General features: G+C 41.1%; 1 protein-coding gene across 46 annotated transcripts in view; it reads left to right on the plus strand.

Annotated features, from left to right (window-relative positions):
* The window catches only part of NRXN1 (neurexin 1), a 611,800-nt gene that overhangs the window by 550,836 nt on the left and 35,585 nt on the right, over nt 1–25,379 (plus strand). For 2 of the 46 annotated variants that reach the window (XM_072331098.1, XM_072331102.1), the window contains exon 1: nt 16,823–17,762. The exons of 40 other annotated variants lie outside the window; for them this stretch is intronic. In XM_072331098.1, coding sequence (XP_072187199.1) covers nt 17,724–17,762 — 39 coding nt within the window. In that variant the 5' untranslated portion in view covers nt 16,823–17,723. Of the gene's footprint in view, nt 1–16,459; nt 16,694–16,812; nt 17,763–25,379 lie in introns of those variants that run through there. 4 more of the 46 variants (XM_072331099.1, XM_072331100.1, XM_072331101.1 and 1 more) reach the window with 4 other exon arrangements.

The raw sequence follows: 25,379 nt of genomic DNA on the forward strand, positions 1-25,379 counted from the left end.
GCAGCCCCAAGGTCTGTAGACTTGACAGTAGTGCAGGAGTGCTGATGTTCTCTGCTACCAATCACTGACAAAGGAAAGGTGTCTTTTTAGACTTTGTGTTCCTCACCCAAGACAGACATGTCATTTTTACGTCCTTGCCTCAGTGATGCTCAAGAGGCCTTATGAACATGTGAAATAAAATCCATTTCAGATTTATAGATTCGCTTTTCTTCAGATACCTTGGGGCCAGTTTTCTCTGAGATTCCTTAAGCAGTAACCAGGACTGTTTAATTTTAGCCCTGATGTGAAATAAATGGGGTGGAAGTCAGATTGTCTGAGCAAGAGGTTTTGTCCAGTAAAGTCAGGCTTGAAGAGAACAGTGCTGTCAGTTTTTTAATTGAGATGAAAAGGTAGTGGAAGTTTGGGGAAATTGTTACTGGCCTGAAATTCAGTCCTCATCTCTATTTATATGAACACTACATTACAGGCAGATTTCTTGAGATTTTCTTTCTATTATAAAATAAAGCAATAAAATAACACTGAAAATGGAACAGAAAATGAAATGAAAAAAGATGTATAAGGAAAAAGGGCTCTTATTGTTTAAAACCTAGCACGGAAGTCTCTAATTCAGAGCATGAATTCTTACGCTTCTGTAAGTATGATGAGGTGTAAAATATTTAAAGTGTGTGTGCTGCGAGGTTGGACTGTGTGTTGTGTTTCACAACTGATTAAGCATTGTTCCTAAATAAATCTTGCAGTTCTAGCTGCAGTGACACAAATAATAGAACATGAAGGTGTGAAAGAAAACGGCCAATTTGAGTGATACGAAAAGGAGCTATGCTTCATTTGGTCTTAGAAAATAAGTCATCGTACAGATATGATTGCCTTTCCTGAATGGTTGTATAGGATTACTGCTGTATAAAGCTCCCCCTCTCACATTTTGCAGTGGCTCAGTGATCTGTGTATGTTGTGCAGTGTATTTTTCAGATTTCACAAACACGTTAAGGTAATGGTTTGTACAGTTTTGAACGCCAGAACTCGTTTTGTCATCAGGTGCTGATTTGTTCCCAAATGAGGTGTTCACATGTCGGCATGGCAAAACCAAGCAGAACTCTGATCCTGACAAAGACCACAGCTCACAGATGCAGCTGTCATTTTATTTTTGTCTTCAGTGATCTATTTTTAAATGCTGTGCTTCCGGCACCAAGCACTCAGGGAAGATTCTTTCTTATATCTTTGAAAAATAATATCAGTTTGAGTTACAACTTCTGATCCTCTAGTAACCTGTGGCGTTCTTCGTCTGTGATGCTGTTTACGCTTCAAGATGATTTTCAACCTTTAGCTTAATGAAAGAAAAATTATGCTTGTTTCTTTATAGCAAATATGTAAATGGTCAACAGGTCAAAAATTACATTTGCAGGGAAAATATAGCATGACTTCACAAGAAAGTCAGATGGACAAATGCTTGTGTTCATTTCAAGTTGAATTTACCTAATGCTCGTGCATTTGTAATCTCTGTGAGGTTACTTTATTACTTAGAACACATGTTTTGAAGTGCCAGTCAAAATGATAAGGGCTTGGGGTTAAAAGCATTTCAGACATAGTAATTCTTAATCAAAATCTAATTTAGAAAAAAATGGCACCTGGATTCAGCAAGGCAGTAAAGTAGCATGACTGTCTTTCAGGGCGTACAGCAACCTGTCTTGACAGTGATTTATGTTCTTTTTTGCTTCCCATGCCCAAGTATATTATCTAGGCTGACATGTATATGCACGTATATCAAGCGAGTTCTCAGCACCTGCTACAATTCTCATACTGAATTTATTCTTGTTGATGACTCTGAATATCGGTAGAAAACGAAGGGCGCAGTTCCTTGACACATATCAGCTAGATGTAGCATGACACTACTTCGGCACAAGCTGGGTGTATGTTTAGACTCTGTGGCAGGCGTAATTAAGTGTGGAATTTGACTGTCATCTGGCCTTGCAGTTTTTCTTGCCGTGAGAATCTGGCAACTGCTAATCTTACAGGTCAACAAGCAGCCACCTAACTTCCCTCCTCTGACATTTCGGGGGCTATTTCTGAGTAGACGTGAAACAAGAACTCCGTGGGAAAACTATTGCAGTAGTAGACATGACTCCTAAAATCTTCAGTGCAGAGTAATTCAGACTGCTCTGCACAATCCATGCATACATTTTACTAAATTAAAAACATGCAGCGCTATTTGAAAAAATACCTACGCTGAGTATTATGGCTGTGAGCATTACCAAACTGTCACTGTGTAATTTACTAGAAAATGATAAACTTCCAATGGGTTTTGAAACACCTTGTAAAAAATTAATGCAAATACAGCATTCCGGCTTGGTGTTTTCAGAGGCACCATGAAACAAAACAGAAGGCAGTTACAAATTAAATTTGGAAGAATGTCCATATATAATCTTTATTTATCGCTAGAGCTATATTATATGCAGTTTATCCATGGAAGTTAGTTGTGCACTGGTTTGTCTTTTCCTAATCTCCTTCTTGCCCTCTATCTGCAATGCATGCAATATTTTTTGAATGTAAATTAAAAAAAATAATAAAAAAGATAAAAATGCAAATGAGGAATTTAAGTTCCTAAGTGAACACCTAAAAATATGACAAGTCCATGCAGATCCTCTTAAAACTTGCTAAAAACCTTGCAAGGTCATTTGCTAAAGTATACATTGATAAAGGAAAATAGGGCAAGAGCCAGGGAGTTCTGAAAGTGAAGTTTAGACATAATTTGGACAGTTGCATCCAGAATACTCCAGAGTTCCTCTACTTCGAAAAGGCTTCTGAACATACAAACTAATGTTGCTTATAAATATGGGCAGCCGGAGTTCTCCAGGCATCATAGCTTATGTTATCCCAGCTGAACCAGAGGTGAGGTTAAGTCACTGCTGAGTTGTTTCAGCAATTCTCAGCAGTAGAGGCTGTTGTCTGTGTTGTGTCTGAGCCTCCTATCACTGAAGTGTTACTCTGACTTTCCTCCTCGTGGTATAACACAGCTTTTTGACTTCATGGAACCTGCTAAACTGGTGTGTGAGTAGGCAGATTCCATCCCTGCAACTCATTGCATCACAAAGAGGAGAATTCACATGGATCTTGTTCTCAACCTTTTTCAGTTGGATCATCAAGTTGTTATCATCTAATTATTACATGGAACATTTAATGTGATGTGTGTTATAATTACGAATTTGACCAGGACACATTAAGGAAAAATCTTAGCATTTCATCAAGTGAATGGATCGTACTTCAAAAGATGTGTGAGGTTATTTGCAGGAGTAATGCACAGAAGTGAAGAGTTCAGTCTTGATTTATGAAATGCACAAGGCACATTATAAAGCAAATTTGAAGGGCAGTATGCTAAAGTGATGAGGACATCTGGGAGAGGTTCAGCAGCGAATTAAACCGTGGCATAAGTCATTGACTGTTCTTTGGTGAAGCTGTATATTAGTGGGAAAGTGATGACATCTGCAGTGGATTCTGGTTCAGACTGAAGCAGCTCAGTGCCAGCCCTACCCACACCATCAGTGTAGTCTTGGGGATGTCTTTTGCCCCATCACCTCATGGCAATCACCAGTTAGTTCCTTTCCTTCCATGCCTCATGCAACATGGCACTTCCACAGCTGGCTGTGTTGCTGAGCAGTCCAGTCTTGCCTCTTACACTGTACCATGTTTACCATGCAGGTTAAGAAAGGGAAAATAATAGAGGAAAAAAGAAGAGTGGAAAAAAAAAAACAAAAAACAAAAAAACAAAAAACAAAAAACAAAAAAAAAAAAAAAAAAAAAAAAAAAAAAACCTGAAAAAGGACAGAGAAAGTTTTAGGATTGTCTGACCTTTGCAGAACCTCAGGACTCCTAGAAGATCTCTCATGTTACCTGGGAGAGGAATGGCCACTCTCCTGCAAGGCTCGGATGATGTAGGAAAATCAAGCATACAGTCTTTCTTCACTGGTTACCAGATGAAAACAAGTTAACAAAAAATCTCCTCGCATCTCCTTATCCCCAAGACAGGTCTGATAAGTTGGGCTGAAAATACATTCATGCTTTAAGTTTTGAAGTTGCAGATTGCTTTAAAAGTGAGGAGGATTTGCCTCCATTTGAACAGCCTTCAAATTTCAGAAACAGAAGTAAGCTGCAAGAGAAATACAGAATTTTTTAATAGATGTACTATTCGGAGAAAAATTCATGTTTCAAATTATAGAATCATAGAATGACTTGGGTTGGAAGGGACCCCAAGGATCATCCAGTTCCAACTTCCCTGATACAGACAGGACCGCCAACCTCCAGATCTGGTACTAGACCAGATTGCCCAGGGCTCCATTCAACCTGGTCTTGAACCTCTAAGTAAATCATTCAGTTTACTCAGGATTTTAGTGCTTTTTGCTGAAACAACCTATTGTCTGAAGATGTCCTTCTTGCAAAGGATTGCAGGTTAGGGTTAGAGGGTGTTGTCATCAGAAGATACTGTTGAGGAAGGTATTTGATACTCTCACATTATCTACTGATCAAAAAATACACAGCATGTCCATTTTCCTGCAGTTACTTACAACCCCACATAAATACGTGAGATGTGTGTATATATCTGTGACTGATTTCAAAACAGACCTTACTTGATGTTTCAACTCGCTGAGCTTTTGCCATAGAGAGGTGGGTGAACACATTCAGAATAAATTTAGTAAATATAAAACAAATGTATTTGAAGACAGTCAGTTATGCATGACTTTGTCATCCTGTGATGGTGCTTTGGCTAGATAAGGGTTTTGTTGTCTGCAGTAGAAAAGACAAAGATGAGAAATGTGAGTTTGTATACTAGGGATTAAAAAGAATAACTGTGGATGAGGTAATGCTCTGCAAGAGTTAGAAAAACAGAGGGACATGGGGAAATAAAAAGCTTTAGCAGCATGTTATATCTGACGTTGTTGTCTTTCTCTCACCCACACAACAGATCATTTCTTAATTCCTCCATATGTTTCCTCTGTATATTTCATTAATTGTCATATTTCGCATAATCAATTTCATTCATCTAGATTTGCTCCTCTACTGAAATGTTCTGACTGATTAGTCTCTGCAGCCTTCTACTTCAATACTTAATGATAACTATCTTTCCCCCCAAAACCTATTCCTCGTAATTTTTTTTCTGAAGCAAGTGCATTTTTCAAGTTGCCACTTTTCATTGGAATTTAGCAGCATCCTTGTATCAGCTAATTCCCCTGTATCTCTGTCGTTTCCTTCTAGCAATAAGTCTTAGGTTCTCTTTCCCGGGAACGCTGAGACAAATGATATTTGTGGTTAAACTTTCAGAAAGAAGCTTCAAGGCCATTATAAGCAGAACTGCTCCTGTGAATGTCATAAGCAGCTGCCTTTTCAAATGGATTTTTAGATGGTACACACGTACATAGAGGCAGAAGAAGGCCTTATTATTTTGCACGGAATGCAGGTCTCATGGACGTGACTGCACTGGCAACATGCATGGTTCCAACAGACATCCCACTTGGATAGCGTAAGCTTACCTGTTGATTTGATGAGCTCATCAGTATAGGAGAGAAAAGGCTCTGAGAATTCTGATGAAGACTTCTTGTCTGAAAGCGTATTTATGTGGAACCTGATCTCTTCCATATTTATGCCCATATATTTCTGCTTTCAGTGGTATTTTTGCCAAAAGTGATGTAAGCTGTTGTCTCATTCCAGCTATTGGATGAGATGGTTATATATTTACATGCAGTCACATTCATGAAAAGCAACAAAACGTTAACTTATTTAGAAGACTCACAGAAACAATTGTTCTTTGTCTCACTTAAAAGATAGGACCTTGTGTTTTCTTGTGAAATAGACAAACTGAAATGGGTTATTTTTTTACTTTTGAGAGGTGTTGCCCCTGAGGATTTTTAATTAGGGAGTGGAAGAAAGGCATGAGATACTACTACTTTGTAATGCCATAGGCACAGTGTTTGACTCAGTTTTGGGGTAGGCCAGCTAATTTTACACTATTGAGATTACTCTGTCACTTGGCCTCAGCACCTGAACTACCACAAAATGAATATATAGTATTGTCATTATGAAGCAAGATGTAGCAGTAAACTGTAAGAAAGGTGCTTCCTTTTCTGCAGTAAAGAAGGTGTTTCAGCTGTCAGACTTCAACAATGCTGCATGGGAACTGTTGAGTCACAGCCTGAACCACTGATCGAGCACCTGGGTAAAGGACTGGGTCAGCCCTGGGAGCACAGGAGGTGAAGGCAATTCAGGTGTGTGACTGAAAGGGGTGGAGCTTGGCTACAGCTCTCTTAGACCCCATTTAAGGGCTGACTGCCCCTTGGAAAGGTTCTCTTGTTGGAGATCCCTCCTTTGTGAAGTTTTCCCTGTGAGCCTAGATCTTCAGAGGTGAGTGAGCATTTTTCATTTTCCTTTAATGCTTTTTTTTATTGCACTTGTCCCTTTGTTATTTTACTTCCTGTATCGTTATTCCTCTGCAATGGTCTTTCCGGTTGATACAACTGGGAATGCAGTTGGTTGAGTTACAGCTTGGTTTTCAACTGTGAAAGTGTCTATAAGAAGTCAGCACTTGTAAGAGGAAAAACTGCATGTCCATAGGCTTCTTTGTTGCTGTACAGTAGCCTTTCTTTTGCCTTTTTAGGCTAAAGGAGTCTCTCTTGAAGGCTCTGGGGATTAGATGTCTTTAGAGGACAAAAAAAAATAGTAATGTGAGGGGAGAGGTGTTAATTTCTAGATACTTAACCACACATGTTTATAAACTGTATACCTTATCAAATAAGTCATTTTCCTCCTCAGGAGCTTATTGTTAGGGGCGGGTTTTGTATTCTGCTTTTCCTGTGGTTCAGCTATAGGGAGCTTTGCTATTTCATTTATGCAAATGAATAATGTGCTTTTATGCATTACAAGTACATTATTTTGTGGTCAGTTACAGGTTTTGATGTAATGTAACAAGAATGACAGTACTGTACATTTATGTAGCCTATTCCTTACAGAAGATTTCTGAATGTTATGAAGGGCATACTCATTTTATCATATGATGGGGTTTATTGTGTCGTGTACTTGTCAGAGGATAAATGATCTAGGAATGATCATTCTCTGCTTCAAAGGTCAGAACTCCCACAAATGTAAGAGGCCACGATCCTCAGTGCTGTCTCATCTGTTAAGCCTAATGATATTAGTTTTCTGAGCAAAACAGGTTGCAACATTACCTCATCTTACTGCAAGTATGTCTTGATTCTGCTACTGCCTGTGTGGGTAGGTGAGGAGAGGTAAACTGCTGAGCATCTGCAGAGCTGCTTGGCCAAGTTGCACAGTCCACTTGGAACTTAGTCCTCTTGGAACTTAGCATTCCTATGGCTGTAGAGTTAGTTGGTTGGCTGCTTGAATTCTCTCCCCTTAAGGTACCTGGGCAGCAAAGGTCTTTAATAAGCAGAAACATCTCTCCTGGTTGCATAAGAAGTATTTGCAAATTCCTGCAGATAAAAAACAAAACAAAATACCTACAACCCTCTTTACTCATGAGTTGCTTTTCTAGATCTTTGTACGTGGGCACACACTCGTACTGATTTGCCAGTAGGATTTTAGCCATGCTTCGTTCTGTTAGGAAGGGCTCTGGGATTTGTAATTTTTAATTATTGTTTTCTAAACCGTTATTCAAAGTGGGTACAGATTTCTTCTTATTTTTCTGCTGCTCTTCTTGAGGGAGAAGGGAGGTGAGGAGGGGCTGGCAAACACTAAGCAAGTATAAGAAGCTGTCAGCAGTGCTTTTCCAGCCAATAAAAGTTGCTTTGAAAATGTTATTCTTCAGATTCATGTTTGAGTCTAGTTACTAAATCTCACACACAAAAAAGTATCATCTTATCCTGTACTGTGTGTTCAGAGCCCTTGATAAATTAACAGAACAGTTATTCAGGGGGGAAAAAATGCATTTCAGGGTTGGATTTATGATTATTATGCAAACATACCTTCTGCATTCTGTGTAGAATGAGTTAATACTTCACTAGAAAGAACCGAGTATTAATAACTCCTGGATTCCTGTTAGGATTGTTTTATTATATCATTTAATTTGCTTGAACTGGCTGCATCTTTCTCAAAATAGTTTAATTATAGAAATAAATGAAAAAAGGCCTAGTGAAGATGCTTACACAACAGTGCCGCCATGTTCTTTTTGCCAACTGGAAATTTATTCTTAACAGAAGGAATTCACCAGTCTGCAAAGTACTAAGATATGAGGCCTTTGCGACACGTGCAACTTAACAGCCTGTCTGAAATATCAGGTTATTTAACTGAAAGTGTATTTTGGAGGAATTCTGTGTATGAATGTGATGTACTGTGGGTAAGAACAAAAAGGTAGCCCACAATATTTCCTTCTCTCTACAGTGATTGTAGCGTTTATCCTCTTCCTCCTGGTAATAGTACTGCTGCAAATTATTTTGGCCTCACGTTCCACTTTCCTCTTTTGTTATCATTGTGCCTCCTCAGTTTGTCCTTGTCTGTATAAATCAGTTGATATGACATTCTCCCAAATTCTGATTCAGGGTTAGCGCTATGGCTAGCCAGACAATGAAGACTTGAGCAACAGCCTAACGGGAACTGAAAACCAATACTTTGCTCCTACTTGATGAGCTGGCTGATTGCAAGCCTTACCTCTTCCTTGAGTCTCACTAGCTTTAGTGAACAGAGTTAAAATGTAGCCCAGAAACAGCTCAGAAATTGGAGGTGTGCTGATTAGACCTTATAAAGGAGGTGTCCTCCATATGGAGGAAATGACAGTACCAAGCTGATTGTCCTAGTCCATAGGGTTACTAGTCGAGAGATTAATTCAGTAGTATCAAGTGCAAAATCACATACTTAGGGACAACAGGATATTCAGCTACAAGAGATTTCCCAAACAGATTTTGGTTCACACCAGTGCTCTGTGACTTTGGGGGGCCTGTTTAAAGCATTTTTGTTTTTTGCATTTCTGACACCTAAAACCCTTAAGTGATGTGTGACTGTTGGGTCTGAAGCTCCAAAGAGCTGATACTGTGCCTATATTTTGCACTAAGCAGTTAGAAATAACATAAATAAAACACATTTAAACATCAGTCATGGCCTCCAAGGTAAGATAAGTTGAAGGTGCAAATTATATCAATAATGTTTTTCAACTTACTGAGGTTTTATTAGGTGTGTGTATTTGTATGTATGTGTGTATATACAAACAACCATTTCCATCTGTATCCAATGCTGTTTTTTCTTCACAGAAGTAGTCTGCTTCCATCCTGTCATATCTTATTTACTTGATTATTTTTTTTATGCCTCAGCTACAGCAATGTTGTTAAATATTGAAAAGTTTCAGATGTAAACCTGACTGTGATTTGAGTTGTAAAGACTTCTTATAGACCTATCAGCTTAAATTTAACATTAGGCTGGCTTTATTTATTTTTACTGTTTTAATTTCGTTGCAAGACCAAGAAAGGATATACTTAGTTCATTAACAATGAATGAGGAAATAGTGCAGCTATGCTGTCAAGGAAATGAAAGAGCATAGAAGATAAATCCAAAGCTATTTAATTAATGTCTTTACTCTGCACTGTCCTACTTTTTATTCTGCATTCATATTTAAGACACAGAAAACAGTTTCAATAGACAAAGAATAATTTCTCCACTTGCTTTCTGTTAAATAAATACATTTCTAGAATGCAAAGGGAAATAATCAATTATATCTTAAAATCCACTACTGTCTGGTTTTGTAATGCATGAATATAAGAGATTGTGGCAGGATGTATATATATTCTTAGTTCTCTGTTATTAGAATGTAGGTGTTAAAGCTGCTTACTAGGGAGCATAAACAAGGGGACTGTAATGGAGCCTTTGCTGGACCCCCACAGTTGTGCTTCATCTCCTCTTCATATGGCTTCAGCAGAGAAACTTCAACCTGGTGAGGTGTCTGGAGGGAGGATAGCATACCCCGTTCCTTCTCTTCTTTGTGCAGAAATTCTTCCTGCTGGCGCAGGAGAAGATGCCACCTCCACCAGTCAGAGGGTGCCCCTTCCAGGGCTTAGCTCCAGGTTTTTTCCCCACAAACAAACAGAAGCAAAGCCAGATTTGCATTTCACTTGTTTTGATTCCACTACTTAAAAATCTCAGGTAGCTTTTTTTGTTTTCTTGAAAGCTGCTTTGTACAAAGTAGCCCTGAGTGTGTGTCAGATTCTTTGTTTCCTCGTCATATTCCCTGCTGGCCTCCTCAGAAGCTGGTTAAATTATGGGGATTAAACAGAGCTACACTAGATAATGAAATAGTCTATTGATTAGTAGAGTTCTAATTACTTGTCTCTTAGCATGAAAGATAAATAAGATTTTATAGTAAACAATAAAGAAAACAAACAGGGTATTTACAACGTATGTAAAGCGTGGTCTTGTACCATGAGTGCTGTGATTTCAAATTTACCATCAAGAGCTTATTCGGCTGCTTACACAGTGGTGACTTGCACAGACTGCTTGAGAGGTAAGCAGCCAAAAAATATAACTCATTTTTTTCCTGTAATATTCTGCACATATACTGGAAGAGTAACATGATGGCGAGCAGTATGTTTTCAGCTTTTCATCTCTTGCAGTTATGAAACTGAAGATATGGCTAATTTGTTGTTTTAACTACTTTTGTACCAATCAAATATAAGTAGTGCTACGGTTTCAACTTGAATAAATGGTGGACATCACTAGGTAATGGAACCCTTGCACTCACATTGCCTCTCAGTGGCCCCTTAATGCATCTTCCACTGTTAATGGAAGTCTTCCTAGGAATTTCTGTGTACTGTGCAGTGTAGTCTGTGTTGTTGTTGTTTTTTCCCCCTAGCTTTTTAAAAAAGCTGTGAACTTCAAGCAAAACCAACCAACACTGCCTAACAACTACTCTGCATAGTTCTTGCCCATGGCAAAACAGCTGAGCCAAAGCAGTAATTTAATTAAAGTGTGAAAATCCTCTTAATTCTCACAAAATAATCAAATTTCTTGTTGTTGCGACTCTTTTGTTTTGTTTTACTCGCACTGTCCAAGTACCAAGGGCTCAGCTTCCTTTTCTGTTATGCCTTTCTAGAGAATGGGTTTCTCATTTGGTAATGAAGCATTTCCCACTGATTTTTGATTCTACCTGTGGGCTGATTTGACTGGAGTGCAGCCTCTTTGTTTGCTTGCTTTTCTTCCATGGTAAAAACCCACTCCTTTTAAGCCTGGCTGCTGGCAGTTCAGTGCCTTATAGACGCAAGCAGCTTTGTCAGCCCATCCGTCTGCTCCATCCCCTTGTCACCCACAGGTTGGTGTCAGACCAAGATATCTCTGCTAAATGTGAATTCCTTCATTAGTTCTGTGCTCTTCCTCCAGGGCTGTAATTAGAGCCCTTCTGAAAACCAGCACGCAACTGCATCCATCAATTATTAGGCTCTTCCTTTGAAGGATTTCCCTCTTGGTGTTCCCATCCCTGTCAGCTTACAGGTGACTCAGTTACTTCCAGCTCCTCTACCTCGATCCCTGATCCACATCAGTCATAAAGTCCTTAGCATTGCCAGGGCTGTGGCTTAACCACTATCTCTGGATGTGGGTGAGCAGCCAGCATTATGTGATGTGAACTTCTCTAAACATCTGTGTAGTTATTCAGCAGCTGCTTTATTTTTCTGCAGAGCACAGAAAAGAAATGGGGGTTCTGGTTCTGCTGCTTACCTGACAGAACAGTCAAAACAGGCATCTGATTAAAGAGGCTGCAGCAGACACCCAGCCTCAAAGTGGGCTTCTCTACATTAGAGGATAATGGCAGCGTTTACTAACAGCCAAAGAAATTATTTATTAGGACATGAAACCTTTAATTTAGGAGGAAGCCTTCACATTCAAATGTATTTTTTTCCCTATACTCCCACACTGTAAAATGCAGCAAGGCCCAAAATTAACGCATTTGTACATCTATTTCTGAGTTATGTGGGTGGCTCTGAAATGGTATGATTTTAAAGTCGAGCAAATAATATACTCATAGCAATCTTCTTCGAACCAGGAAGGGTTTAGACACCTGAAGATCCAAATCAATCAAACCAAGTATATTACATTCTCTGCTCTGTTAGCTTTAGATCTCAGCAGTTTTATAAATGTGGAATTGCAGCAAGAATTCCCCAGTTCCTCCATGCTGCTCTGATATAGCAGGGCAAAGTCATACTTGGAGCAAATACACTGCAAGCCTGAGACTTCGCTTTCCTTACCTCTCCCCTAATAGCTGTTATCTGGTGTCATACAGAACACGTTTCATCATCCCATAGATATTCTAGTGCATGTAGTTGCCCCTGCTATTCATGTAGAAGGTCTGTTCAGGAGAGTCAAGTCTTTACTGACGTGTGCTCTGCTACAGCTGGTGGAAGTCAGAGATTGTAAGTAAGGACAGAAACACTTTGAATCAATTCATTTGTGAAATACAGTATTGTATTAACATGTTTAAGAATCAGTTCAAGTGTTGACAAAGGCATGAGAAGGTATAAATACTTACAGTGTTTGCAGAGTAGCCCCATTGCTGTTGTTTTCAGTTTATTTACTTATACACACACAGGTGTGCATTATGTACCTTGAAGGAAAGGATACAAATACTTTTTTTTTGTTGTTGTTTGCTGAAAGATAAAAGATGAAAACTGCAGAATACAGTTATAGGGAAAGGCAGATGTTCCCTACCGCCTGTTCCAGATTGCACTTCTGCTTGAAGGAGGTGAGCAGTTGAATGTAGTTTAGATGTTCACTTCTATTTATCTACCCCTGTGAGCTTCTGGAGGTAGTCCAGGATCCTTAGTGATCACAAGGCCTGGACTACATTTCATGAAGTGGATAAAATGATCACAGGCTGACAATAGCACCTGTAGAATTGCTGGGTTTGGGTTTAAAATACCATACACAAGAGATAGGGCACATTGCTGTTCTGTGCTTCTGGTGCCTCTGTATCAAAGAAGCAGATGGGCATGCAGGTATCGCCCTTTAAGAAGAAAAAGCTGAGCTTTTTTAGGACTGTGTGACCCATACAGAGGTGCAGAAACCAAGGTGTTCTGAGGATGTCTTCATGAGTCTTTGAGACAATGGACAGCCAGGTGCAATTCAAGGTAGCCTCAGCGCTTGATGGAGGATTGCTTGAGGGGTAACCTCAGCCCCGTCCTTATGTCATGTTCACCTTGAACTAAGGGGTAGTTGCATGTCACGCCTAGTATATTTGTGTAAGTACAGAATGAAACAGACCTTTGCAAATAATTAGATATTCCAGATTAATTTTAATTAACAAAGTGCTGCTATGGTTCTACAGAATTTCATAGCACTGCTTTGGGGCTGTCTCAGATGATGTTTGGGTTTCCTTCCACCCCCCCCCTCCACTGGAGGATATCTTGCTCTGCTTCTTTGTATCTGCTTTTGTAGTTAGGATCTGTCTAGAAGCAAAATGGCTTATTCTTCTTTATTCTTCTTTTACAATCGTTCTGCTTTAAACATGCTGCCAGCAAAGTGTAACTTTGCCATTGCAGAAATGCTGGTTTGCAATTGTTTCCTTTTAATTATCCCCAGCAAGTTTTTTCAGCACAAAGAGCTCACTTCTTCCCCTTCTCTAACTGTGTGTTTGCAAATCTTTGCATAAAATTTGCCCCTCCGCACCAGAAAAATGCAATGAGGGCTTATGACTAAACTAGATAGGTGTGAGCAATCAGGCAGTGTTAATATTTGCAGGGAGAAGAGATGTAATTTATGGAGACAAAATAAATGTGTCCTGTATAATTAGCATAATAGCTGCATACCATCCAGTCTTCCCTGTGTATTATTGCGACTATTTATAAACCAGGTGTATGAGGATTTGAAAGAGTCTAAAGAAAGATAAGGAATAAAAAGTAGCTGGTAATAAGAAATAGAGAATGAAGATATGTCTGCCTAGGAAATGAGTACTTCCATTTGTTTCTTGGCTGTTGAGGCTGTAAGGCTAAAGTTCAATGGCAGCTGTTCCAAACAGGTAGGATTGATGTAAAGTATAATTTCTTTAGAGGGGATTTTTTTTCCCCATATATATAGAGACTTGAAGAAGAATGTCAGCCTTTCGAATGGGGAAAAGCAGATCCCTTAATGATTTTCATCACCATTGAGCTTGTTTCCAAAGACTTGTGGGAGTAGAGGTATCCGCAGGCCAACCCACTAGGTGCAGTTTGGCAGACAGCAAGATGGGGGTAATTCTGGCCTCTGGGAAGGAGATTACAGGCTTTCTGTCAGAAAGGGTAATTTTGTCACAGGCGCAGAGCATGCTAGATGTTACACTGATGACAAATATCAGTGTCAATGCTTTGTGTTAGTCAGAGTTTGGTAGTTTAGCAGAGTGGAGTCTTGCAGAAGTCTCCAGAGGGAAAGCGGAGGTGTGACACTGACAACATCCCAAATGCTGTTCCAGCTCTCTTGTGACAGAGTAAGGCGACTTCCTTAATCCCTGTCTGCTCCGGGTAAAATTGCTTTGTGTATGAGTAACTCTGAAATAGAACCCTCTGGTAGACTGCAGATACACACGTCTCAAACTTGTCAGTTGTGTTTCCTATGGAACATGTGGGGACTGCAGATGGCTGAGCCTCGGTACAGGAGAGTTGCAATTCAGCTGAGATGCTGGAGTAACTCCTAAGGATGCTCAGAAGTTCTTATTTAAAACTCATAGGATTTTTGCCATCAAGAGCCTTAGAAGTGTTGAGTAACATATTTTGGCCGGTGAAGTGGCTATCTAGGATTGTGCGCATGGATGCCTGTGTATGGGCTTACTGATTAACTCACAGGCTTTGTTTCTCTAACCACACAGTGTTTGTTGTTTGTTCATACGGGAAATAATTGGATATAAAAAAACTCACTGCCACCTATAACTGTTTTGTTTGTGCCTGTCCTTGGGCTGAACGGCAAGAGCTTAAGGCCTCTACCTTCAGCTGAGCTGAAGGCCCGCTGTTTTTGTTGTTTTTAATGTAATATTGCAGGGGAATGAAAAAAAATGGAGCTTTTTTGCTCTTGAGTAAATCTTTATAATAGATATAGTAACTTAAGCTCTAAGTCCTCTGCAATAGCATGGATTTCAATGGTGTTTAATCTGTAGAGTTCTTGTCTAGTTGTTCTAATATGTAGCATGTTCAGATCAAAATCCAGTTTCAAGCTGGCCTATTATTCTTGGTTCTTTGTGTTGGATTTTATGACTTGTGTGTGTAGGTTTTTTCCAGCATAATGCTCTTACTTCATTTCAATAACGATACGATCAATAGCGATTCAGGTTTGTCTTTGTGGTATTTACAACAGGCTCTTGTGGTACGAGATAGACACTACATTCATTTTCTGTCCCTCTCTGCATTATCAAGGAGGGTTTGGAGTGACATGGTGGATGTTAGTTGGGAAATTGTACACATTTAGCAAAACTCTCAAGTACAACTTGAGAGCGTGTGCTAAAGCAGAATCTTCGGGTTCATCACGTTCCTGCATTTAGTGTTACGTTTTCTTGTGTGTTTGGCCTTGATTCAACAAAGCGCTCAGGAATTTGCTTCAGTGTAAACCCTTGCATGTGAAGTCAAGCACGTTTTCAACTGCTTTGCCCTGCTGCACCCGGAATTCTTGCATCTTCAGATTGTGTGTGAAGTCTACAGCAGCCATCCTGCCTATTGGACAGCTCCATATCGCACTGTATCGTGGCACACGCAAGAAAGAGAACTTAGAGAAAGCTGTGTAGGAAGAATGAGCAGGTGCTTTCCATGCAATGTGCCTGCAGTTTGTCCTGAAGGTTGCCAGGATTGGGGTCGAGAGCCAGGTTTTGCCACAATGAAGCTAAAACAGACCTTGGGCATCTCACACGCAGTAAATACCTTCTGTGTGGCACTTCTGGCAGCATTCACTACCTGAAGTAGTGGAGTCCTGTAGTGAGCTTCTGCTAGGGCTCCTTTCATGGGATGATGCAGTGTGGCAGGTTGGGGTCCCATAGGGAGGGGGGAGGAGAGGTTTTGAAATGGCGGCATACTTTTCAGCTGGGGAAGGAGGGTGGTTGGTGGGGATGCATTAATTCATTCATTTGCTTGTGTATTTATTTGAAACATAGAATGGCCTGGGTTGAAAAGGACCACCACGATCATGTAGTTTCAACCCCTCCCTGCTGTATGCAGGGTCGCCAACCACTCGACCAGGCTGCCCAGAGCCACATCCAGCCCGGCCTTCAATGCCTCCAGGGATCCGATGGAGGTTCTCTCCCGCTCCTGCCTCCGAGGTCCCAACGGGGCAGCGGGGGCCGCTCGGCAGCTCCGCTCCCCGGATGATGGCGGCTCTCCCCGCTGCGCGCCCCCGCGCGCGGCCATTGGCTTGGCGGCGGCACGTGGCGGCGGGCACGGCTCCTCTCCCCGCCGCCGCCGCCCGAGCGCCGGGCACTGATAGGCCGGGCTGATGCGCAGGCAATTTATCATCCCCGTCTCCCGCGGAAGCAGGGAGCGCGCCTGTCACCAGTATTGATTTCAGAGGATGGACTAAATTTCCTAGGATTTCCATTAAGAATTAAGGAAGGGGGGTGGGAGGGAGGGGGGGAGGGGGAAGAAAAGGGAAGGAAAAAAAAAAAAAAAAAAAAAAAAGAAAAAGGGAGAAGAAAAAAAAAAAAAAAAAAAAAGCCGTAAGCACGCAGGGTAGCCAGGCAGACATGGATATGAGATGGCACTGTGAGAACTCGCAGGTAGCTTCTTCTCCTTTCCCGGCCGATGCAGAGCGCAGGCAAAGCACTGCAGCATGCAGGGATTCAGAGACCATTAGGCTGACAGCGAGCGGGGTGGGCTGGGGAGGGGGGGGGTGGGAAGGAAGCATTTGCACCGATTACTGAAAATGACTTTTTTTTTAACGTCTCCGTGGAGATTGCATGTCGTTAATATTGAGATCAAATTTCTGCACGGTATCTGTTGTAAATGTAGAATAGATTGGCAATTGCGCTGGTGGTACCTGAGCATGGAATGCTGCTGCTTCTTCTCTTCTGCTTTGTTTGTTGCTGGTTTTTGGTTGTGTTATTGTTTTGGTTTGTTGTTTTTTAAGCAATAGGGATGGTTTGGCGTGTTTGCTCCAACCGAGAAGAAAGGAAAGGAGAATTGAAAAGAACCAAATAAAAGCATGAATAAAAACCGCTTCCAATAGCTGCTTTGTTGTAAATAATTAGCAATTATTGTGGCTTAAAGGATGCTTAAACTCTGAGCGTGCATGCTGTTCCTTGGGCTGAGAATACGTGTGTGTGTATGTGTGTGTGTGTGTATTTGTTTTGCTGTGATTTGTTTCAGTGAGCATTTGCTCTGTTGGAATTGCTGTGAGTTATCTGCATGCTTTGATAAGAAAAATTGCATAGCAATGAGTGCCTGTCTCTGACTAACCCGTATTTCATAATATATACCGTCAAGTGAATTTGTTTTTACAGGAGTCCGTTTTGATATTTGAAGGAGGGGGGGAGAGGAGACATAAATCTCTGCATGTTTACATTGGTGGATGTATTTGTGTGTTTTTGGGCGGGGGAAAAAAAAAGACCATTTGTTTGCTCGCTTTTACCACTGAAGAGCAAGGCTATGTGTTAGTGGATTGATAAGTAACAAACCTTTAAGGCATCTGATGTAAAGTAGCATCCCTTCCCAAGCTCTGTGTGATCCAAGAGACGAGGTTCGTGTGGGGGAGAGCGCTGAGCTTCTCCAGCAGAGCTTTGGTCCTCGTCCTCCCCAGGAGGAGTAAGGATGCCTTGGCGTGGGCACATGGGAATTGTGCTGCACCAGGTGGGAGCATCGGGACAGCGGGCAGGGAGAGGGTGAAAAGGAGAGCTGCCAGCAGAGGGGAGGGGGAGCAGAACCTTCTGTCTATGCAGAAATGTCTCCTTTCTGCTTGCTGGTAAAGGAAGGAGGCTTTTCTGATGCTTTCAATGCAGTCAGAGGATGATAAAGTGAGGAATGTGGCTGGTCAGATTTCTCCTGTTCTGTTGGTTGTAATAACTGTGTTAAGATGGTTTGGATGGGGGGGAGGCTTCTTCTTGATGTGTTTGTGGAAAAACTTACCTGCTGATCTGGGGCTGAGCTGTTTTTTGTTGTTGTTGTTTTGGGCTGTGGTTGTGGGGCTGAGGATCAGAACTTGGTGTTTCTGATGTACCGGGTGTGTTGTGCAGTCCAGTCTGTGTTTCGTGCGCTGGGTTTCCTCAAAGTCCTGGCAGCAAGCCATTTTCTTTTTTCCAATATGCATTGAAATCTTTTAATATGCAATTCTGCAAAGCAGCTCTTATCATCCTGAGCTAAGTCTTAGCTGGTTTTTCTCTTTCGTACCCCCCCAAAATAAAACATTTGGGGTTGTGTTAGCGTTTTCCTCTGCTCGATGGCTCTGGCCTGTCAGTATTTTAGGCCACTGCCAAAGTGCAGGCTGCAAACTTTGTGAGTGGAGTTTGCTATTCCCAGCTCTGTTTCTAATAGTCTTCCCCATCACCAAGTCATTGTATGTAATTTAACACAGCTGACAGCATCTACTTAGAAGAAGCTTAGGGCTGAGCCAGCATGGAAATTGAATTGCCTCTCAACTCCCTTATATTAATGATCCTTCCAGGTCAGCACAGGAGTAATTGCCAGGGCAACCTGAGGAATTGTCCATTAAACCTGCCTAGATGGTAGCTCACCTGTGGAGTGATGCATCCCGATGACACATGCAAAATGAATTCCATTTGCTTAATATGAGGGCTGCTAAAGTTATGAATATCAAAGAAGCCACCCTGTGGTCTCAGGTTTAATATTGAAGTGATTTTCCCGGTATTTTAGGATTGATTATGAATAAGGCTGGGCACATTTGCTTTAGGTATGACTGAAAAAGAAATCATCAGAACTATCTGGTTGGTGCTCATATCTTGAAGGATGAGTGTGTGTCTCAGCAAAGGTAGAGTTTGATCTAAAACCTTGTGACATAAAGCCGGGGAAGAAAAGTTCACGTTGTCCATGTTCCTTAGTCCTTGAAGGATCTGTGCATTTGGAATAATCCATTAGTCAGTCAAAGTTTGTATATACCCGGGCAGCCTGATGAGGTGGGCAGCCAGACCTTTAAATCCAAAATCAATATTCAAGAGGAATTCAGAAGAGACAAACAGCCTAAGGACAGTGCTTAAAAACTCTGCTGTGCTTTATGTCTTGAAGTAATGCTGATTTAGCAAGAAATCCCAGTCACGCCGCGAGAGGATTTATTTTGTGACCTTGTGCATTTGAGATGACATGAAAAGTTCTGGGTTGTCAGCACGGCTTTATGGCGAGGAGGAAGTGTAGAGGAGGGGCAGCCAAAGCTGCTGCCATTAGGAGAGGTACCTGCGTGGAGCACCAGAGAAGATGGATGCACACAAAGGGCTACAATACTGCTGCTTCTGAAGAAAGCCTCAGTTTCTGTCTAAGCCAGGGAGAGGCTTGGCAGTCAAAGCCTGCTGATAAGCAGGAAATGGTTTTCATAACTTGTTGGCTGACATTTTCGGTAGCTTGAAATATTTTGTGGCTCTTTTTAGTTGTGTGTATTAATACGAAGTTTAGTCATTTGTTTGTTTCAAGCGCGTGAGTGCTTACAAATGAAGGTGCTTTTCACACAACCAACTGATGAGCCTCCAGGAAAAAAAAAAAAAGGAGAAGTTGCATTTATGTTGCATTTATTTTGCATGTTCCACCAGCAGTAACTGGCTCTGTTGTGTTTTGTGGATGTGTTCCTGATGCTTATGATGTATTTTTTTCAGTCCATGGGGCATTTTGTTCTTCTCATGAAAGCCACTCTAAGCTGCAGATCCTGGAAGGGTCTGACAAAACCAGGAAAGGTTGCTCTCACAAGTGTGAATGACCACAGTATTTTTTTGCCGCTTTTCTGCATTGCCTCTTTTCTTATCACTGTGTGCATCTGTACTGTGCTTTATTTCTCCCTGTAGGACTCACAAGTCACTTTAGCCATAGTTGCACATTTCAGTAGGGCTCATCTTTCTTTTTTTCAGCTTCTATCTTACAGTCCCTTACAATTGGATCGTACTTCCAGTTTAAGTACCGTATCTAAATGAGGCAGACAAGGGTCTGGTTGGTTTTTGGTGAGATGCTGCAAAGGAATTCAACTATTACTCCATGCTCATACATCCAAATTGCTGTTAGCAAGTAAGCCTGCTTGGTTTTCTTTACTAATGCATTAGACTACCACTAGGAGGGAAAGAAGTGTATGCAAAGTTAGAAACCTCATGGAAAATTCAAGGATTGGAATGTGTGTTTTGTGCTTGTGGGCAGTTTGGTCATTTGTGGGCACATACGTTTGTCCTTTGCATCAGTGTGGCTGGGGTTCCAAAGAAAGGTGGAGTTAGGGTGAAATTCCACCAAGCTTAAAGTTACTGCAGTTCTTTTCATTGTCTGCAATGTCTTTGACTTGTTATTCCTGGCAGAAGTCTGAGTAGCACAGAAGTGTAAGTATGTAAAGACACAAATTGATTTCTTGTAGTGGATTGCTTCTAGAAGGGTACCAGAACTGAAGTGGAATATGAGCAAGATGGCATTTTCACCAAAGTGATTCATTTTAAGTCCCGTCTCTTGTACTAAATGTCTGCCAGTGCATAAATGGGAAGCATTCAGATGGCCTAAATTCTGCAAAGCATTTATTAACAGTGAAATGTTGTAACATTTGGGACCTTAGAGCACTTCCTGGATTGAGTCTGGCCATGTCCTTTTCGGCACAAATCCAGAATTGAATAGAACAATGTATGGTCTTTAGCACAGAGTAGATTGTATTTCATGGTCACAATAATACTGCCGTATTGGTTGGTTTCTCTAATGTGGTTATGATATGGGTGCAAACACAAGTGTACAAAATAACCCTCTAAGCTACAGGAAGACTCAAAGTAATTTAAGTTTGAGTTTTGTTTGTTTTTTCTTTCATGTAGTTCTCCTTATTTCTTTCATTGCCTTTCTGACCTCTTTTTGAAATGCTTTTCCTAGTCCTCTCCCATTATGAGACCTCGAAGGCTCTGTTGTTACATATGCTGTTGATGTGTCTCTATGTGCTGGAGGCTGGGGGGGACATCCTTTGCATTTTTGTGTTGTTGTTTAGTGCTGCTTTACCTTAGGGCATTCCAGAGTTATGTTCAATTTTCAAGTCTGTCTATAAGATTACTTGAATTGTTAACCAAAAACAGTTAACAAGGTTCCTTTGCTCGGGCAAAGCATGGTGTGAGCATCTAGAACTGTGCATCTGTGTTGTTACCACTACCAGTTTTTATAATTCCCTCAAAGCAGGATGTCCATATGGGGCCCAGCTACACCAGAGGAATGAAGGATGCCTTTTGGATTTCATCTCTTTTGTCTTGTAAGACCAACAGGTCTTTAAGAAATGCAATGCTCACATAGTACATAGAAAAGGAGTAAATGTGCATTATTTGTGTACAATATATTCTGCAGTAGAAGCAAAAATGGAGTTTATATGGCATTAGGAGTAGAGCCTGTTTTTGAGTTCCTTGCTCATGATACAATTGCTTAGTATCAGGAATATGACAGTGGACTAAAAGTCACAGTTTTACTTTACGTACAGCACAGATGTATTCAGTTCTGGCATTTAAATGTCAGTAATGCACCAAAGATGGGGAAGCTGAGAAATTGGGTATGGTAGAGATTGACAAAGAGCTAATGTCTATCTTGGGGGAGGAGTGGAGACCACTCAGCCAAAATCACAGCAGCCTGGTAAATAAAAGCTCCTCCGGTAAGTAAGCTCTACTCCCAAATGCAAATATGTTCTGCAACACTGAGATCAACGTGTCAGGCATGGCATCCTGGCGCATGCCAGCTTCCCAGCAGTTTGCAGAGCCAAGCTAAAAATGTAGATCGTGATTTCATCAAGGATGTCCATCTGCCCCGAACAGCCTGAGCAGCCCCGGGCCCTCTGCGTCCAAGGATTTGCTGAGTCCCTGGTGAGCATCAGTGACTGATTTCAGCCCCGTCTCATCAGTGCTAGGAATAGCTCAGCTCTTGTCCTGAGTGTAAAGGGCACAGAACCACAGCAACATATGTTGTTGGTCTGGGGGCTTGGTTTTGAGAATTGTTGGTTGCATCCTATGATTTGTATGGACTTTAGCTCAGTGTGGCGTAGCAGGGAATGTGTAGGCTTCCCATGATGTGTTGAAAAGGACACATAAGGATCACTGAGACCAACTCTTGGTTCAACACCACTGCCTAAACTGGCTTTGTTCAGCTTTGGTTAAGAAAGGACTTTAAAGAACTGCCTTGCTGTTGCTCAAGTCTCTGTTTATGTTATTCTAGATAACATTACAGGCAGAAGTTTCTGCTAACTCTTTCAGCAGTCGAGGTGCACAAAATGGCTAGAAGAGAATGAGCATAATTTATCTCTGTGGATGTCTTAAATGCTAAAATTTCTGGTTGTGTGATTTAGAGGCATACCCCAGTAAGACCCCACACTTTTCTGTAACCTACACTGACAAATGTCATCTGTACCAGCCTTACCCAGCTCCTCTGCATCTTGACCTGTGTAGTAAGTTTATATTGCTGTGTAATTCCCTTTTCTGCTGAGTATACCTACGGAGAAATGTAAGTGGAATGACATCTGAAAAGGCTGCCTTTCCGACCTCTGCAAAACAGTCCTTCAAGGTTACTGGAGATTATGCATGAGGCAGGAAGGATACAGATTGACATCCAGATCTCTCTGTTTTTGTGCAGCAGATGGTTAAAAAGGAAATGCTAGCAACCTGTAAGTCTGTAAGAGTGTATCTGTTGCTTCATGTGATCTTTATTTTCTGGCACTTAATAATAACAGGCAAATGAGATGGTCAACGTAGTCCTGTAAAAGTCAGCTTGAGACAATATCACTTGCATCCAAACTGTAATATCCGTTCCCAGTGCCGCACAGGTGATTCATCTGCACCAGGAAAGAGCGGGAGCTCTTATGAGAGTGGGATCATTCTTGCAGTGTGCATCCACTGCAGGGTGAAGCTTTGGCAGCTGATCCATGACCCTTGCTCCTTGCTTGCATTGTGCTGAGGCTGATATGACCATCTAGTAGTCCTTCTGTTGTTCTTTTTATAGCCCAGTATCCAAGTGGCTTCAAGGATTAAAGTCAGCTTTTCGACTTCAGGTATTGTTGTACGTATAAATAAAGTTACAGAAAGTAGCCAGAGTAAATGCAGCGTAGAGTGATAAAGGCTGCCTCAACTATAATTCATTTCATTTCCAAAAGAAGGCTCTCTGTTAGTTGTGATTAGTTAGACAGGGACATCTGAGATTACTAAATAATATGATAAGCAGAGTAAATAACTTTATTCTTGAATGAACTATAGGTAGTATCAGTTGTGTATCAGACTGTTAGTTCATGGCATACACCTGTACTACTGATGAACTATAGAGAGCAAAATGGAAAGAGGTTGCCTTAGCTGTGTTGATAATTGGAGCATGAACAACTGAAGCTGTGAAAACTGTTGGTTAAAGTATTCTCTCCCATTTTGATAACTGGCTTTATTCAAATGCCAGTCTGTGTCATTCATAACTAAGCTCATCCAGGTTGACAGTGGCTTGGCATTGTGAGTCACGGGCTTCCTGGCCCTGCTTCATTGCCAGTGTTTCTAACTGCAGTGCCTTCCATCACTGGGAGCATCTCACTCTGTTCATTTACAGGTGTGTCACCAAATAGATGGTTTCTCGGTTTTAGAATCTGAGGATTCAAGCAAGAATTATATTTAAAAATAAATAAATAAATAAAAATTAAGCACTTTCTTCTGTTATTTTGGAGCAAGCTTCACCTACACTTTGGTGTAACGGTTTAACAAAGTCACACAGTTCATATGAGCTTTGCAGATTGTCTTGCAGTAAAACAGTAGCACAGGTATTTTTGGAAATTAAAAATAATTCTACTTTTGCTGTGAATATTCTCTGTCAGGCTTTTCCTCCAGTACTTGTGTCCCAGAACCAAATATCTACCTAATAAGGAGCATCAAGGCTAGGAAATAAATTGTGTGTTCAGGTGAAATTATCCTCAGTGTTGTAACAACTACATATGTTAGAAAATGTGTCATAGTGCTATTTGTTGCATTTTCCTGATGCTGTTTAAATATAATGCATAAATAGACATATATATGTAGCTTGTGAATGGATATGGAACTAAAGGAAACGTTAGCAATGGTGCAAGTTGTTGGATCTTATTTCCTTTTGGAGCTGTACTGGTGCTGAAATACTGGAAAGAATGCTTAGGTCAGTAGGTACATTCAGTCTCCAAAATAAAGGGATTTCAATGGTGAGCACTGTCATAGCACACGCACAGGGTTGCCATCAGTGGTCAGGCCACCAACACTCCTCATGCTAGCAGCTTAGTTTCAGACTGTACGGATGGTGTGTGCCCAGTCCAAGGCGTTTCTGTCTGACAGAGCTGGTCAGGTATGGATGCTGAACAAAGCACTGGCTTCTTTCCATGGGTTCTTTGGTTGTCATTACATAGCAGGTGGCTGAATGAGAGGACCGGGTATATTTTAAGTGTTGAGATTGTAGTATTTATCAGTGAAGATTCACTTTCTATCTCACTGCAGATGTCAGATCAGGGGAGAGAGAGAGTGAAGCCCTCCTTACCATCAATAGTATGCCAGTAGAAACCTCAGAAGTCTTAATAACCATCTCTGTTGTTCTTGGTGGTCCATTTGGAGAGATGTGGGGTTGCTTTTTTCTTTATTTTGTTTTGTGTGTGTGTTGTTGTTTTTTTTTAATCACCTATAGTGGAGTGCTACACTCAGTTCTCAGAACTAGCACCCCTGAAATGGTTGGGAGCAGCACTGGATCCTTATATCTGTTATTTATTTATGGACTGGAAATTCAGCTGGGCATCGGTGTGTATGTTCCTACTACCTGGGAGCTCACATGCAGCAGTCACACTCAGAGCTATGTGCATGTAAAGGGCACAAGAATTTGCCTTTAGTGTATATTTTTAAGCAAAATTGACAGTATGCCATAACTGTACGTATGCCAACAGGATATTGCTAATTTACCTGCCTTGATTCCTTCCTTAAAAATGTGCCTGGAAAGTAGGCAGACTTCCCAAGGTCACACACTGGCTTGCTTTAATGTTCAGAAAACTGCTGAAGGGTTGTTGAGAACAGTGAAATAAAGTCTCAGAAAGGATTCGTCCCTCAGCAGGTACTTTGAATCCTGCATGCAGCCATGGGCTACAGCTATGGAAGGCAAAGATAGTCATAAATAAGCCTTGTGGGGACAGCTTGTTGGCAGCTTCTCCTTCAAAGCGAGACCCTTTTACTGTGGTATGGGTGTGCATATTTCCATGTTAAGTCAAGAACAGTGAATAGTTGGTTTCCGCTATTCAGGCAGAGTTGTAGAAATACTTGATATGCAACCTCCTGTGTTTGCTTTTTT

Source organism: Excalfactoria chinensis, chromosome 3 (assembly GCF_039878825.1).
Source record: "Excalfactoria chinensis isolate bCotChi1 chromosome 3, bCotChi1.hap2, whole genome shotgun sequence".
In the NCBI taxonomy this organism is placed as follows: Eukaryota; Metazoa; Chordata; class Aves; order Galliformes; family Phasianidae; genus Excalfactoria; species Excalfactoria chinensis.